The 16,914-nt window shown below is 36.4% G+C and overlaps 1 protein-coding gene across 1 annotated transcript in view; it reads right to left on the minus strand.

Moving 5' to 3' along the window:
* The window catches only part of rars1 (arginyl-tRNA synthetase 1), a 79,260-nt gene extending 70,556 nt beyond the window's left edge, over positions 1-8,704 (minus strand). The window contains exons 1-2 of the mRNA XM_058757424.1: positions 8,386-8,704; positions 7,432-7,569 (exon numbers count right to left, since the gene is read on the minus strand). Of these exons, the coding sequence (XP_058613407.1) occupies positions 7,432-7,569; positions 8,386-8,556 (309 nt within the window). The 5' untranslated portion in view covers positions 8,557-8,704. The remainder of the gene's footprint in view (positions 1-7,431; positions 7,570-8,385) is intronic.
* Between the last annotated feature and the right edge of the window lie 8,210 nt (positions 8,705-16,914).

Genomic DNA, 16,914 nt, shown 5'->3' on the forward strand with positions numbered 1-16,914 from the left:
TGGTTTGATCTTGACGCTTCTGTGTCTTGGAGAGCAATTGAGGAATCTATTGTTTACCCGTATAAATTGAAGCATCTTGTTTTTTTAGGGGGTTCCACTTAGGCAGTGTAAATCTCGCTTTGGTCCCATTGTAACTCACCTCCTCTCCACTTGGAGGGATGTTGAAAGACGTTCACAACTAGTTACAATATGGCATAGGCATTCACCTATTTTCCACAATAATAACCTTTTGTCAGGCAGTACTCCATTTCGTTATCCGCAATGGACTCATAATAAAGTAAACACTCTGGGAGATATCTATGATGATAGTGGTTTAAACTTCACCTTGTCTGTCCAACAAAAATGAATAAATTCATGGCATTCAGCTTTTAATGTTGTGTTATCTTTTATAAAATCTTTGTAAAAATTATTTCATTGTTATTTATCTATTAATATAAATTATTATTTTTTTTTTTTATTGTTTTATTTTAATTTTATTATTATTATTTTTTTAAGTCTACCAGGGGGTGGGATGGGTTGGGGTGGGTTCTAAATTTGTACAGCTGATTTTTGGTTTATATTACTGTTCCCTGAATAAAAATAAAATAATAATTTAAAATATAGCTGAAAGCAGCGATGGCGGGCCCAAGCCGTCAGTGCAAACGCCACCCTGCTGGCATCAGGAAAACTGTGCCCAGCGGGCACATGCATTACAGTAATCCTCTGACAGTCTGGTTTTGAGGGATACAGCAATAAAAGGGTTAATCCAAACTATCAAGTCTGTGAAAGACACACACAAACACACACACACACACACAGACACACACACATACATACATATACACACAACAACATATACAATTTTGGAAACACTTTCAATAAGGTTTCAGTTATTAACATTAACTATATTAATTAATATGAACAATAATTACATAGCTTTTATTAATGTTAGTCTCTCTCTATCCTCTCTCTCACACACACACACACTCACACATAAAGAACAATATGTAAATCTTTTGTAACACTTTGATAAGTTTAAATTTTTTAACATTATATAAGTTAACATGAAGTTAACATGAACAATTAAATAGCATTTATGAATCTACTACATTTTTAATAAAAATTTCTGGTTAATGTACATCAGTCACTGTACCATGAACTAACAAAGATTTTTTTACTAACACAAAGAAATATAGTAAAAGATATGTTGTTCATACTTAGTTTGTTAGTTTTAATTAACTAATGTTAATAACTATATTATTGAACTATACTAGTTAACATGAACAATAATTATATAACATTTATTAATGTTAATTAATGTTAAGTTAAAAATTTATTAATACATTATTAAAATTGAAAGTTGTATCTTAACATTAGTTTATGTACTGTGAATTAATATAAAAATGTATATGTTTAATGTTAGTATTAACTAACACTAAATAAGATTAATAAATGATTTTAAAATATATTGTTCCTTTTTAGTTCATGTTAATTAATGCAATAACTTATGTTAACCAAAGGGGCCTTAATGTTAATTATTACCAATACTTTTTATGATCTATAACAATTTAAATATATACACAGTGGGTACGGAAAGTATTCAGACCCCCTTAAATTTTTCACTCTTTGTTATATTGCAGCCATTTGCTAAAATCATTTTTTTTCCTCATTAATGTACACACAGCACCCCATATTGACAGAAAAACACAGAATTGTTGACATTTTTGCAGATTTATAAAAAATTTAAAAAAAGAGTATTTAAGAGTATATAAAGAAAGAGACCCTTTGCTCACCATTTAGTAGAAGCACCCTTTTGATCTAATACAACCAGGAGTCTTTTTGGGAAAGATGCAACAAGTTTTTCACACCTGGATTTGGGGATCCTCTTCCTCCTTGCAGATCCTCTCCAGTTCTGTCAGGTTGGATGGTAAACGTTGGTGGACAGCCATTTTTAGGTCTCTCCAGAGATGTTCAATTGGGTTTAAGTCAGGGCTCTGGCTGGGCCATTCAAGAACAGTCACGGAGTTGTTGTGAAGCCACTCCTTCGTTATTTTAGCTGTGTGCTTAGGGTCATTGTCTTGTTGGAAGGTAAACCTTCGGCCCAGTCTGAGGTCCTGAGCACTCTGGAGAAGGTTTTCATCCAGGATATCCCTGTACTTGGCCGCATTCATCTTTTCCTCGATTGCAACCAGTCCTCCTGTCCCTGCAGCTGAAAAACACCCCCACAGCATGATGCTGCCACCACCATGCTTCACTGTTGGGACTGTATTGGACAGGTGATGAGCAGTGCCTGGTTTTCTCCACACATACCGCTTAGAATTAAGGCCAAAAAGTTCTATCTTGGTCTCATCAGACCAGAGAATCTTATTCAGGTGTTTTTTAGCAAACTCCATGCAGGCTTTCATGTGTCTTGCACTGAGGAGAGGCTTCTGTCGGGCCACTCTGCCATAAAGCCCCGACTGGTGGAGGGCTGCAGTGATGGTTGACTTTCTACAACTTTCTACAACAGCCACAGTGATCTTTGGGTTCTTCTTTACCTCTCTCACCAAGGCTCTTCTCCCTCGATAGCTCAGTTTGGCCGGACGTCCAGCTCTAGGAAGGGTTCTGGTCGTCCCAAACGTCTTCCATTTAAGGATTATGGAGGCCACTGTGCTCTTAGGAACCTTAAGTGCAGCAGAAATTTTTTTGTAACCTTGGCCAGATCTGTGCCTTGCCACAATTGTGTCTCTGAGCTCTTCAGGCAGTTCCTTTGACCTCATGATTCTCATTTGCTCAGCTGGAATCAAATGTGTAGAACCATCTCAAGGATGATCAGAAGAAATGGACAGCACCTGAGTTAAATATATGAGTGTCACAGCAAAGGGTCTGAATACTTAGGACCATGTGATATTTCAGTTTTTCTTTTTTAATAAATCTGCAAAAATGTCAACAATTCTGTGTTTTTCTGTCAATATGGGGTGCTGTGTGTACATTAATGAGGAAAAAAAATGAACTTAAATGATTTTAGCAAATGGCTGCAATATAACAGAGTGAAAAATTTAAGACTTTGTGTGTCATTTTCAGGTTTCTCTGTGATCATAATGTGGCAAAATATCTGTATATATATATCTGTATGAACAAAGTGGTAAACTTGAATTAAATGTGATTTTATATGTTATAACAGTGATTTTATAATATCTCCATAAGAAAACCTTTGAACAGTACTGTTTGAGTGTTTAAAGGGATGGTTTACTGCTTTTTTTCTTTGCTTGATTGTGTTTAAGGGGTGCAATATAACATGTCTTCGTGTTTCGTTTGTTATAAAACGCCTTATTTTTCATATATTTCACCTTTATTGTAAGACGCTTTCTCCTCTGTCATTTGAACGACCGGTTGACTTCCTGATTCTATGAAACCACTCCCTCAGAAACGGGCAGTGGGCTCAGATTGGTTAGTTGGGCCGGTGTGTTGTGATTGGCTAAACTGCGTACTGCACATTGTCCGGAAACTTCACGCCCATCTCAAACAGTTTGATTGCCAGCAGTGTTCATAGAGGCAAAGTTATTCAGAATGTGAAGATCTATCATATGATATGAAGATATAGTGTTTGTGTGAATATATGAACATGTTCTACAATTTGAGGTCATTTTCTATGGAAAAATTGTGTTTTTGGAGGCATTTTTTACTGTTATAGCACCACCTATGGTCCGATCTCGATGAAACATTTCTTGCTTGTTAAGAGTCATCTGAAGTTTTCACCAAGTTTCATAAAGTTTTGAGCTTCCGTTTAGGTTTTATAGGCTTTTGGGTATATTTGGCCAAGCCCCTATTCTAAATGAACCGGTTATAGCTAATCAAAGGACAAAATTCAACATTTTTTTGATAATTATTGATCTAGAGAGTCCAGAGAATTGCGCTGCAGTGGTTTGATCGAGATTGAGCAAAAAACCTAGGACTAGTTCGCAAAAGTTCACTAAATATCAATATTTAATGAACTATTTGATTGACCGCAATAGTACCTGGGGTAAAGTTGCTCATTATGAGGAGATCTATCGAATGATATGTATATTGTGTGGATTTGTGAAACACCATGTGATTACAGGGCCAAAAAAACTCAAAATTCTTACAAACCTTTATGCCAAGTTCACACTGCACGATTTTCAAACTTGTCGGATCGCTGTTGTTTTCACACTGCGTGACTATCTGGGGTAGCATTCAGTCGCTGCTGTGTTCACACTGCACGATGGATCGGTGACAGGGGCTTTCACATTGCACGATTTCACAATAGGAAGAATCGCCGACAACTCTGTCTAATCCGCAAACTACGTTTCACAACAAAACCCACGTGAGAAGTGATAAGTAAATAACGAGAGAACCTGCGTGCGTCAGACCGTTGTTCTCGAGCAAGACTGGAAGTATTAAAAAAATATAGCCCGCAAATTATCTTTATGCTGATTTCCAGCTACAAAAAGAAAAACAGATTATGCAGGAGGGAGATGCAGGGAACAGGGATTGTGTTCTGCAAAGAGTGGTAAATAATAATTTTGCAATTTTGCTGGTCAAGCTTTCGTGCTTGTTTCTGTATGATATAATTGTACATATTAAAATACTGATATGGTCTATAACTCCTCACCGAATCACCCTCTGCCCTGTATCTTTGTCTCTCATTAGCTGAAGGTCATCGCCGATGTAGTTTTCAGTAAGAACTCATTCACACAGCAGGATTGTGAATCGCCGACAGCTCCAGATATTTAGCATGTCAAATATTTAGCGGACGTCGGCGACATGTCGGCAATTCCCTCAGATCGCGTCTTTGATAATTTACACTGCGCGATTGTCACTCGCGTGAACGAGCTCCGATTTGCCTCCGATTTCAGACATTTGTCGGCGATTTATCAAAACCTGTCGGCGAGTGAAAAATCGGGCTAAAAAGTTTCGTTCCGATCAACCTCTGTTAACCTTGTCAAATAGGTGCTTAAACTTCATTGGCAGATGGTGGCCATGTTTTTTTTAGATACGCCAATGTCCTCATATGCACTTGTGCCACTTCGCACAAAGACACTGCATACAAATTTTCAAGTCGATCGGACCAACAATTGCAAAATTATATTTGTTTTTAAGTTTTTCCCATATTATAGCACCACCAAGTGGCAGAGCTACACACGTGTACCCAGTTTGGTGAAGATATCTCATTCCGTTCAAGAGTTATAGCCATTTTAGTAAAATAGGCCCTGCCTCTTTCGAACGTTTTGGCACCTCTTTCCGACCACGAGTTGAATGTTTTTTTGATAATTGTAGATATTCAATGTCCATAGAATATTTCTACGCTGGTTTGGTTCCGATCGGGCAAAAAACCTAGGACTAGTTCGCAAAAGTAGCTTTTTTTTTTAAATAATCTTGAATATTTAATGAACAGTTTTATTGACAGCATTGGTCCCAGAGGCAAAGTTGTTCATCATGAGGAGATCTATCTTATGATGTGAAGATGTAGTGTATGAGTGAATATATGAACATTATTTTTTGCAGCTTAATTCTTTTATTTCTTAATTGAAATAGTGTTTTTGAATACTTTTTTTACTATTATAGCGCCACCTAAGGACCGATCTCCATGAAACTTTGCATGCTTCTTAAGAGTCATCACACATGTTTTCACCAAGTTTCGTAAAGTTTCACGTTTTTGTTTAAGTTTTATAAGCTTTTGGGTATTTCTGGCCACGCCCCCTTTTTAAATGACCTCCTTATAGCTAAACAAAAGACATTGTTTGGCCAATGGCGGCCATGTTTTTTTAGATATGTGAATGTCCTCATATGCACTTTTGCCACTTTGGACCAAGTCGCTGCATACCAATTTTCATTTGAATCTACGACAAACGGTGTACGAGCTACAGCCAAAAATGTCTGAAATTTTAGTTTTTTGAGCAAAAATCCTAACAGATACAATAGGGTTTCAGCACTGTGTGCTTGAACCCCTAAAAATAAACAATTGGAAAAACAATTCTGGTTGCTACTATGGGCTCAGTACTAAAACTCTTTTCTACTGATAAACAAATTATAAGCAATAGCAGAAAATAAATACAATAGAACAAAGACACAAGTTCAATAAACAGTGCTTTTCAGGTTTTTCAGCTCAGTCTAAAAGAAATTTTCAGTTACGCTACAGAAATGTAATAGGCCTAATCAAATGTAAAATAACTGCATAGTCTTTACTGTATAAATTAAATATAGATTAATAATTTTTGATGTTACAAAGGTTTTTTAGTCAGGAGCAGTGAGCACTTGTATTTTTCTTTGACATCATTAGATTTATTATTAGTTTGCTTTCACTTTAAGAATGAAAGCACTGATTTAATATACTGATACACATGCCTTTTCTTTCTCAACTGTTTACGTTAAGACATATGCCTAACTGACTGTGTTTACTATAGGATATTCGCCAAAACGCACATTTTGATGTAATTTTGTCTGTATTTATTCATCCATGCACAAAAAAAGTGGAAGAGAGCTCAATTTAGTATTCGCGCGGTGTAAACTCTGTGTGCGTGCGCTTCAGATGTGTGCGCAGAAAACTTCTCACACAGTGCTTGACTGTTCCGCCAACAATCCCGAGTGTCTTTTATGCTCACCTTGTGCCTTCGGGCAGTCCTTATGTCGAGTCCTGATACGCGAGTTTGAACGAGAATGCACGCGTTGGCTGTAACGCATAAACGGACATTATGTGAAAATGTGGACAGTGCCAAAATAAAGGTGCCCATTTATACTACAGATATCGATATTTTACGTGTGGCATCAATGCATTGTATCGTCAGACATCGTATCAATGTATCGATCCATATCAATGCATTGTTACACCCCTATTTGCAAGGTTTGTGAAATTAAATGTTCATTAGTCATTCAAAGATTTGTTTAAATTATATAAATGTGTATTTGCTGAATGCTGATGGCAAACAAGAAATAAAATTCTGGCGCACTGTCAAAATAAAAGTTCGAACACTTAGGCAAATGCCGATATTTTTAAATGTTACAGTGAATTTAGGCATCACAGAATTGTAATGTACAGTATGAAAAAAGGATATTAATTTTGAGATTTACTGAAGATGGCATTCAACAGTGTTTAAATTATTAAGTGAGCGTTAGTTGATTGCAAAAAAATAACACAAATGTGATAAGTAACATAAAACTAACTCAGCACACACAATTTAATATCCAATATCAACAGATACTAATGAATGAAAAATCTCTAATCTTGGCCAATAACTGATGCTACCATGCATCAATTCAGTGCAGATTGCTTTGTGATCCTATTACAAGATAATAAAGCTTTGCAAAAATTAGCTTTACAGAACAGTCTATAGGAATGTTTCCGCAAACAGCATAATTTTTCAGTAAAACTATACTGATAGTAGTTTAATGTGCAAAATGTATGATATGACTTAACATATGACTGTTCATTAAGAAAAAGCATATCACACTAACTCTTTTCAGAATGTCAAGGCGATACTTCAGACGAGAATTCTCCTCCCGCAACTCATCCAGCTGTGAAGATGTGAAGTTCAACTCCTGTGGATCTCTCAGCCTCTCTATTTCATATTGGAGCAACTTGATTTCTCCTTCCTGGATGCCAAATTAAAACCACAAAAAAATTTAAACATATTAACATTGTTAGTGACAAGGAAATACTTCAAAGTTCAAACTAACAATGGCATGAATTTTGTCATAACTACACATCACTATGGCATTGTTTTTTTGTTTATTATACAAAGCTCTTTTTTAGTTTCAGTTTGACTGGGGAAGTGTTTAACGTCACCAGTCTGTACCCTATCCATAGGCTTATTGCTCAGGGAAAGCCCATTTAAAGCATGCTGTATCATATTTGATGCATGAATTTCTAAAGCCTCTAAATTATCAACATGCTCAAAACTTTGCTGAAAAATCTGTTGTTCACATGCCTTCTGCCCTCTGGTTGACAGTTCATACCTATTTAGCAAGTAAAAGCCCTTTTTTAATATAATTCTAAAAATGCCACCCAACCCACCATGAGGTTGTGAGCACGTGTCTTTTTGGTGTGAAATATTGAATATATTTTTATACAGTAAATGTACGAATACATTCTATATTGCTAGTAATATTTTACCGGACTGAAGACGTGGACATCATTTTCATGATGTCAATATAAACATTTTTGTTCATTAAACCAGATCTCTAAAAAACTGCATGTAATAACTCACAACAGCCAGTTCACTAGATATTTACAAAAACACCTACACCCTACACGCGTTGTGGTTTTTAGCCGAATTAAACAAAATAATCATCATGACTGTAAGACCTGCATGCGTGCTTCAGTGTCCTAACGTTACGTCAGAGCACGAAAAACAAATGAATATATGAACACAACGTCTAAACTTTTTAACGTTTTAATACAAAGCTGACCTGTTGCTGAAGTCGTGAAGTATAGTTGGCAACGCGGTCACCCATTTTTTTCAGAATAAAAGTGAGGTACAAACAGCCACAATGTCTAAAACTGTACACTTCAGCAACGTGAGGAACTGCTTTAACTGGCTTTGGCACGTCACTTCCGCTTTCCAGCGCCATCCGAAGCATATATGTATGCGTTTGTAAAACGCATACATAAAAAATAAAAAATGTAAATACAAATTTTAAAAAACATCGTAAGCCTAAATTGATCGTAGCTCCATTGGTTTCGGGTCTACGATGTACTTACGCTTACGATGCTTTTGGGAAACGCAGCCCAGAAAGATTCGTGGTGCAACAGTCAGATTCCGGAAGTAAAAACTCTCCATATGAGGAGTTCAATTCTCCATATAACTGCAGGACTCGATGAGAAACGAAACTACATTACCCATGATGCTGCGGAGAAATCTCCATAAATCATCGAGAATCGATCGAAATCAAATGAATGAATGAATAAATGAATAAATAAATAAATAATCGGACAAGACTTAAGGGCTTTAGTGAGGGAAAGAACTACAATCCCATGAATTGACATTAATCAAGTATTTTGATAAGTTGAATTCATGTGAACTGGTTCAACAAAAGCATATACAGTGGAGATCAAAATTACAGAACTACAATTTCCTAAATTTCAAGGTCACTGTTTAATTACTCCTATTTGAAGTTATCCTTACATGAGTAGAAGGGCAATTTTTAAGCATAAATAAATGTTGTTAGGTTTATTATTTTATCATTCTGAAACACCCCATACGGAAAGGTACACTAGAGTGCAGGCGTGAATTAGCAGAATCGCGCTCGGTGTGAAAGCACCGTCGTCGGCGATTCGCCTCACTTTTTCGCATTGCGCTCAGTGTGGAACGGCCTTTCACTTTTCTTTGTTCCTCACTAAATAATGTTGTTTCACTAAATGTTTAGATTTTATAAAATTATTGTGCACCCATGATTTTTCTAGAGTATATTTGCTGCTGAATTATCCAATAATCCAGTTTATAATAGTATTTTTGTCATAGATTATGATTTTATATTTTTTTCATTTGTTATTTTTCATTAAAATGAAGTTGTCTATTTAGCAGATTATGTTTAACACACAAAAGAGTGATGAGGTCTATGGTCAACACACAGAAGTATAGAAATTCTACATTGATTTTAAAAAAAAATTGCACTGGTATCAGATCTAGGGCTGTCGCGATTAGTCGATTTTATTCGACTATTCGATTTTTAAAAATCCTCGACTTCATTTTGCTTGAGTCTACTAACTGGCAAAATATCGGAAGTGGGCATTTTACAGATGAGAATCCATAAAACACATTAGACTGTTTTATTAAACCCATTTAAAAATCATAATTAAGCATAATTGTGAATTCACAAACGCTACGATTTAATTAAATAATTATATGCGATGCAGTTTTAATACATGTGCTTTAATTATTTACATGCGTGTAGGTTAAGTACATGCATCTCACAGTAGTTCATCCCCGTTAACAGTAGTTCCACAGGAACTGTTATCATTTACATGTGTGGAGTGTCTCAAACTCCATCTCTGCATGTTGTTGAGTTTGGGTTTATTATAACATTCATCTGGGAATGCAAGGTGCGCCATTTCATCAGATTTGTAAGGTAAATCATTTATAAATCTTTGCAAACACAGGAGAATACATTGCGGTTTCAAAATAAAAGCTCAAACCCTCACTCTGAGTTTACAGGTTATGATGTCCACATGTGCATTTAATTACAGTGGCTATAGCATTTCTTTCCTAAAGAAATGGCCAAATATTAAAGATTAAGTGGATATTTTAATTAAATGGTTCTTTGTCAATATTAAACAAGGATTAGATCGCACAGTAATGTGTAAAAACAATCGTCAGGCAGTGGCGCTCCCTGCAGGCCTTTCCTCTAATGTGTAATGTACATTAGCTCTATTGTTTATAATACATTATGTATTTTAACAGTTTTGTTCAATAAAACTATATCATTTCTTGCTTTTGATACTTTATTGTCTCATTGGTATTATGTATTTTAAGTCATTTTAAAGTCTATTGTTCACTTACATCTATTTTTATTACAACAACAAAAATAATTATAGCGCCCTATGAAATACGTTTTATTTACAAATTCAGTTTTTTCATTTTCATTTTTCTATACTCTGTTTTAATGGTTAAATTAAATTTTACTAGTTAAAAAGCCTGTCTAATTAATTGAGTTTTACAGTTTTATCTTTATCAAATTCTGTTTTCCATTATTTTGTGGATTCCATTTTAATGGTTCCATTAAATTTTAATAATCAAAAGCATCTCCAATTAATTGATTTTATATATACACTGTAAAAAAAACGTTTCAGATACGTATTCTGTGATAACGTTAAATCTGAAGTGTCCTACAACTGTGTTTAGAGCGCTGTGTGCCTCCAACAGAAGCTGGCAGAGGAATTGTCAAGAAAAGTAGATACCATTACGACTTTTTTTATTCTTTAAAAGAGATTATACGACTAGGTGAAGATCTGACATCGCGGAATTCTTCAAGGATAACGCAACTTTTCTGCCAAACAAGGTAGGTTTAGACGTTTTATTGTCTTGTTTGTTACACACACACACACACACACACACGAGAAGTTTGTTCGGTAACGTTACTGGCACACTGTCGGTGAACGCACACGCTTCACACAGCGCGTCAGGAGCGCATCGAGTTCTCTCGCACTTACACGGACAAAAGCACACAAAATTATGGCAATGCAATATGTATAATGCCAATGCATTTCTGTATTTAAATTGACATTTTCCCATACATATGTGCAATATTTAGTGCAAAATGAAAATTCAATTATATAATTTACGTTTACCATTTCCTACACTAGTTTTAATATGCAAAATAAAATCATATTTTAACGCTTTATAAGTTGTAAAATGAAAATGTATTACACACATTGATTAGATATGTTTAATATGTCCAAGCCAAGACTGTAGTAAAATTATCATTTAATTGCTGTTTTTCCTAAATGCATTTAGACTTAAGGACACTTGGGATTGCATTTTCATCATAATACCGCATGATAATTGTAGAAAAATTGCAGTGAGAATTTGAGGATGCATTCTGAGCCAAGGGTGCAGCAAAAGGGTAGAAAAATAGTGATTTAAATGTCTTTTATTTTTCTTAAATGCATTGACGCTTACATATAAGACGTTTCAATTGCATTTTCATTTAATACCTCGCTATGAATTTAAAGTCAATGTGGATTTGAAATGCATTTGAAAATGCAACACGCCCCTGACCTGTCAATCGTTAGGTGGGGCTCAGCAACAGGACGCACAATAGGTCAATATTCACCGTCAACCAAACGCTTTCCACATTGACTTGTTCATTGCGGGGTATTAAATGAAAATGTTATTGAAATGTCTTATATGTGAGTGTCAATGCATTTAAGAAAAATAAAAGACATTTAAATCAGCATTTTGCTACCCTTTTGCTGCACCTTCGGCTCAGAATGCATCCTCAAATTCTCACTGCATTTTGCTACAATTATCATGCGGTATTATGATGGAAATGCAATCCCAAGTGTCCTACCCAGTCTAAATGCATTTAGGAAAAACAGCATTTAAATTATAATTTTGCTACAGTTTTTGCTTGGACATGTTAAACACATCTAATCAATTTGGGTAATAATTTTTGTTTTAATTAACTTAATATTGTGAATAATTAACTTATAAAGTGTTCAAATATATGTTTTTAATTTGCATATTAAAACTAGTGTAGAAAATGGCAAATGTAAATTATATAACTGAATTTTCATTTTACACTAAAATTTGGACACATGTATGGCAAAATGTAAATAAAAATACAGAACTACATTGCCATTTTATGTATTGCAATGCATTGCCATTTTGCATATTTCAAATTGAATTTTGCTACCCATATGCTTCCATTTTTATTTACCTTTAGGGATGTTCAATGCTGACAAATTAGTAATTGAGTCGTTTATTCAGTTGACTTTATTGAAGTTGTTTGTGTAGGAAAGATTTAATCAATGTTTGGAGTGGCTTTCTGAATTTACAATGTGTTGTTTATAATTTCTTATTTTTTTTATTGTTATTGGTGATTCCAGATTGCTGTCATTCAAGAACTTATCATTTCCTCCCCCATTGTGGCTGAGCTACACATTCTCTTCATTTTATTTTAAACATAGAACATCCAGAGGAGATGGCACCTACGTTGGAATTCACACAAATGTAAGGAACATATGTAATGAAACTGTGTGTAAAGCATTTTGTTGTGTTGCTGTTTAGTTGAAAATAATCAAAGGGGTTAGTTCACTCAAAAATGAAAATTCTGTCATTAATTACTCACCCTCATGTCATTCCAAACCCATAAGACCTTCGTTCATCTTTGCTACACAAATTATGATATTTTTGATGAAGTCTGAGAGCTTTCTGACTCTCCATAGACAGCAAGGGTCCTTACACGGTCAAGGCACAGAAACGTAGTATAAGGACATCGTTAAAACAGTCCATCTGCCATCAGTGGTTCAATCTGAACTTTATGAAGTGATGAGAATACTTTTTGTACGTAAAGAAAATAAAAATAACTTTATTCAAGTCGTTATTTAACAAAAACAGCGTATCCGTGTGGTGCGGCTGACACAGAACAGCGTACGCAGTTTGCGTTCAGCGGATATTCTCCAAAATGGCGCTACTGTGACGCAGATGCGCCAAATTGTTGAATAAAGTCGTTATTTTTATTTTCTTTGTGTTCAAAAAGTATTCTCATCACTTCATAAAGTTCAGATTGAACCACTGATGGCAGATGGAGTATTTTGACGATGCTTTTCATACTTTTCTGGGCCAAAATATCTTAAATTGTGTTCTGAAGACGATCAAAGCTTTTACGGGTTTGGAACGACATGGGGAAAAGTGATTAATGACAGAATTTTCATTTTGGGGTGGAGTAACCCTTTAAGTATATCATAAAACATTGTTGACAAGATCACATGACGGATACAATTGGAGACCACTGGAAATGCAAGTTTAGCATTTTATAAACCATGTTTGAACTGAAACTTGATAATTCAATCTCAACCTGTTCTGCACGTTACTATATACTTCACTTTCATTCATTTAATTTCTTGTCATTTCCAGTCTTCCTGTGAAGAAATCCTGAACGAGGGTCGACGGTTCAGATGAAGGGAACCTATGCTTCCAAGACTCATGTATGAACAACTTTGAGAATCCATGTACAATTTGAACTTTTTTCAAAACTCAACATGGAACTTGGACTGAACATGCAGCAAAAGGGAAAAAAAAGAAGTAGTTTCCCCAAGCTGGCACATGGCAAGAGATACTAAAAGCACACAAACACTTGGAGCCCTGCTCTTAATTTAGATTGTATAGTTCTCTTAGTTTCACATTGAAATGTCAGGCATGAGTGCATGAATCTTTGTTCTTTATTTTCAAATGATGTACAAAGGTTTTTTTAATTTTTTAATTTATTTTTTTGCAGTACCATGTCAATTGTAGATTCACAGTTTTGATGTGAACTGTCCTTTTAAATAACATTTCACTTGACTATTGACTAGAAGTCTGTAGCAATTGTTATTAATGACAGCCCTGTCTTTTTATAATTTTTTTTCCCATGTATCTGAAAATGTTTTGAATCTTGACTGTTTCACAGTGAAGTTTATATTTGTGACCACTAGCAACACCAATATTGTACAAGTAGCTGCTCATGTTTTCTTTTTTCTGCCTGGTGCCGTTTAAAACTAAAATACATTGTTAAATTAATTGATGTAATATTTTTGTCTTCACCTGTTAAAGGCAAATAAAAGCTACTGAACGCACTTTTAAGAATGTTTACATGAGGTAAAAATAAACGATGTTCAATTTGTATATATTGTGCTGGATTTATTTGCTACTAAAGATAGGCCTATGCTATAATTTTTTTAGAAATTTCTGCAAAACGGATTGTCCGTTTATGGTACAGAAGAAAATGTAAATCTACAGAATTATCCTTTTTAATGTGGAAGGAATTGTCCGTAATTTAACAGAAAATGTCCTGGTAATTTTCTGCCAGTACATTATTTTTTACGGAATATTTTTTACAGTGTATATATATATATATATATATATATATATATATATATATATATATATATATATATGTATATATATATACTACACATTTACTTTTTCTCCTAAATAAATTATGGTAAATAATATTTCTGGTAAATACTCCTCTAAAAAGTGTTTTTGATTTGTAATTTTATTATTAGTAGACTAGGACACGTGGATATGTTGTCATTCTTACACTATAATACTGAACTTTGATTTCAGTGATTTGGACTATGAGATGGACACTTGCTTCTTGCACTCTGTTGCACTTTACTTTTGCTTTAATAAAAGGATTTCATAGAAATTTACGGAAGTTCTAAGCGGCCATGCATTATTATTTTTTTCCTTCTTGTTTTGTCGTGAAAACGACTTAATTTTCTCGTGATCACTACATAACGAAAGTTGTTTTCTCGTGATCACGACTTAATTTTCTCGTCATCTCGACATAACGAAAGTTGTTGATATCAACGTCAAAACCGTTTTCTCACGACGTAATTGTAGCTATAGCGAGAAAATCCGGCGCCTTGTGAATGTTTCTGGTGAATATCATGGTGTATGTGTCACCGGGTGAACAAACCCGGAACAAATTAAATGGGACTTGTTGCTAGGGGGAGAACTTCCGGTGTAACACCGGGCCGGCTTTGGGTTTACCCGTCATGGGTATAATGAGCGCCAGCTGAAGCAAATAACGAGCGCTTCATTGAAGCATCCGCCCGGGAAAAAGGAGGATAAAAGAGAGAGGCTGGAAGGACAGAGAGTGTGTGTGCCTGGAGAGAGAAGACGTTCTGAGTAGTGTGCAGCAGTGACAGTGAGCAGCGGAAAGTGCGGAAAAGCTGAGGTTTAATGTCAGATCGGTGTTCATTGTTGGGTCCCCCGAGACATGCTCATTAAGTGAGTCCTTTGAAGAAACCACGAACAGCACCGCAACGAAGTGAGTGAGAGAAATTGCATGGAGAAAGAAGGAGAGTGACTGGCAGAACAGAGAGTGGGAATACGCCACAAGGATTCATGTGATTCACCGAGGAAAAGTTAAGTGCACCCTTTATTGATTCACTTCTCTGAGAAAACCACATGTGAAGATTCACCAGCACCAGTGTACGACTAACCTGTGTTTGTGGGCAGTGTGTGTCATCTTGTTGACAGTGAGGAACAGTAACTGTGAACGGCTGGGAAGATCGCTGAATCCATGTCCATGTTCTGAACACCATTAATCCTTGAGACATCCACCCTATGAAGAGAAACAAGTTGCTTAATCGCTGTGAAGAGAGAGTGAGTTTGCAGTGTCTGAAAGAGTGATTTTAAACACGTGTGAAGCTTTACAAGAGTGATTTATGCACAAGTGTGGTGAGATCAAACGACTATGTTCTCTCTGAGTCTCTGATGGATGAAATTGACCCATAATTATTGAAGGTTCTTTCAAATTGATCTGTCCCCTCAGCTGTGTCTAGATCCCTGAAGTTGTGCGCGCAGTGCGGAGGAGAGAATCCCAGCGCACTTAAAGTGCCACAGTTCACGTAACGCTGTGTTCCATCAAAGGAGGCCAGTCCCACTCTTTCTCCCAACGACGCCGTTCTACCATGCACAGAACGAGAGCGTAGGCTGGTAAAGTACCCCGATTTCATCTTACCTGCTAATGTCCGTCTCACTGTCCATTTGTCTGTTCCTGTAAGGAAGCCAAGAAAAAGCAGTTACTGCTGGAAGTGGAGTGGTGGCTCCACGAGCACGACAACGAAGCTGAACGAGGGAAGCCACTGTCTGTCCCACGAGCCATTCGACGAGTCTTACGACGAAAGAAGCCACTGTCTGTCCCACGAGCCTATTCGACGAGTCTTACGACGAAAGAAGCCACTGTCTGTCCCACGAGCCTATTCGACGAGTCTTACGACGAAAGAAGCCACTGTCTGTCCCACGAGCCTATACAACGTGCCCTACGACGAGAGAAGCCCCTGTCTGTCCCACGAGCAGCCTAGAGAAGAATATACTTACCAAGAGCACGGGAATAGTACCTACCAGCACCCCTCTCCCCTCTCTTCATTAAAGCCACAGCCACGACCATCCCCCTGCTTTTATCCCTTTTAACCTAAATAAAAACTTACCTTTTAACTTTATTCCTGTTGTCTGTCTCTTGGTGTCCTCTGGTGTCTGCTCCTCCGGAGTGTGGTACATAACCCTCGGCCCTAACATCGGTGACATAACTTTTGGCGTAGTCGGCAGGATTACCACTCGGAGTTGAGCGGCCAGAGGACCCAGGATGTCCGACGAGGATTTGCCAGCCGCCCGGCAGCCGATGGCATCTATGTTCATCGGAGTCCCGTGGGCCCAGAAGTACGGTGGGCCTGGCTCAGAGTTGAGCTTGACAGACTGGAAAGCGCAAGTGGAGTACCTGGCCGGA

The sequence above is a fragment of the Onychostoma macrolepis genome, chromosome 21 (genome assembly GCF_012432095.1).
Source record: "Onychostoma macrolepis isolate SWU-2019 chromosome 21, ASM1243209v1, whole genome shotgun sequence".
Taxonomy (NCBI): domain Eukaryota; kingdom Metazoa; phylum Chordata; class Actinopteri; order Cypriniformes; family Cyprinidae; genus Onychostoma; species Onychostoma macrolepis.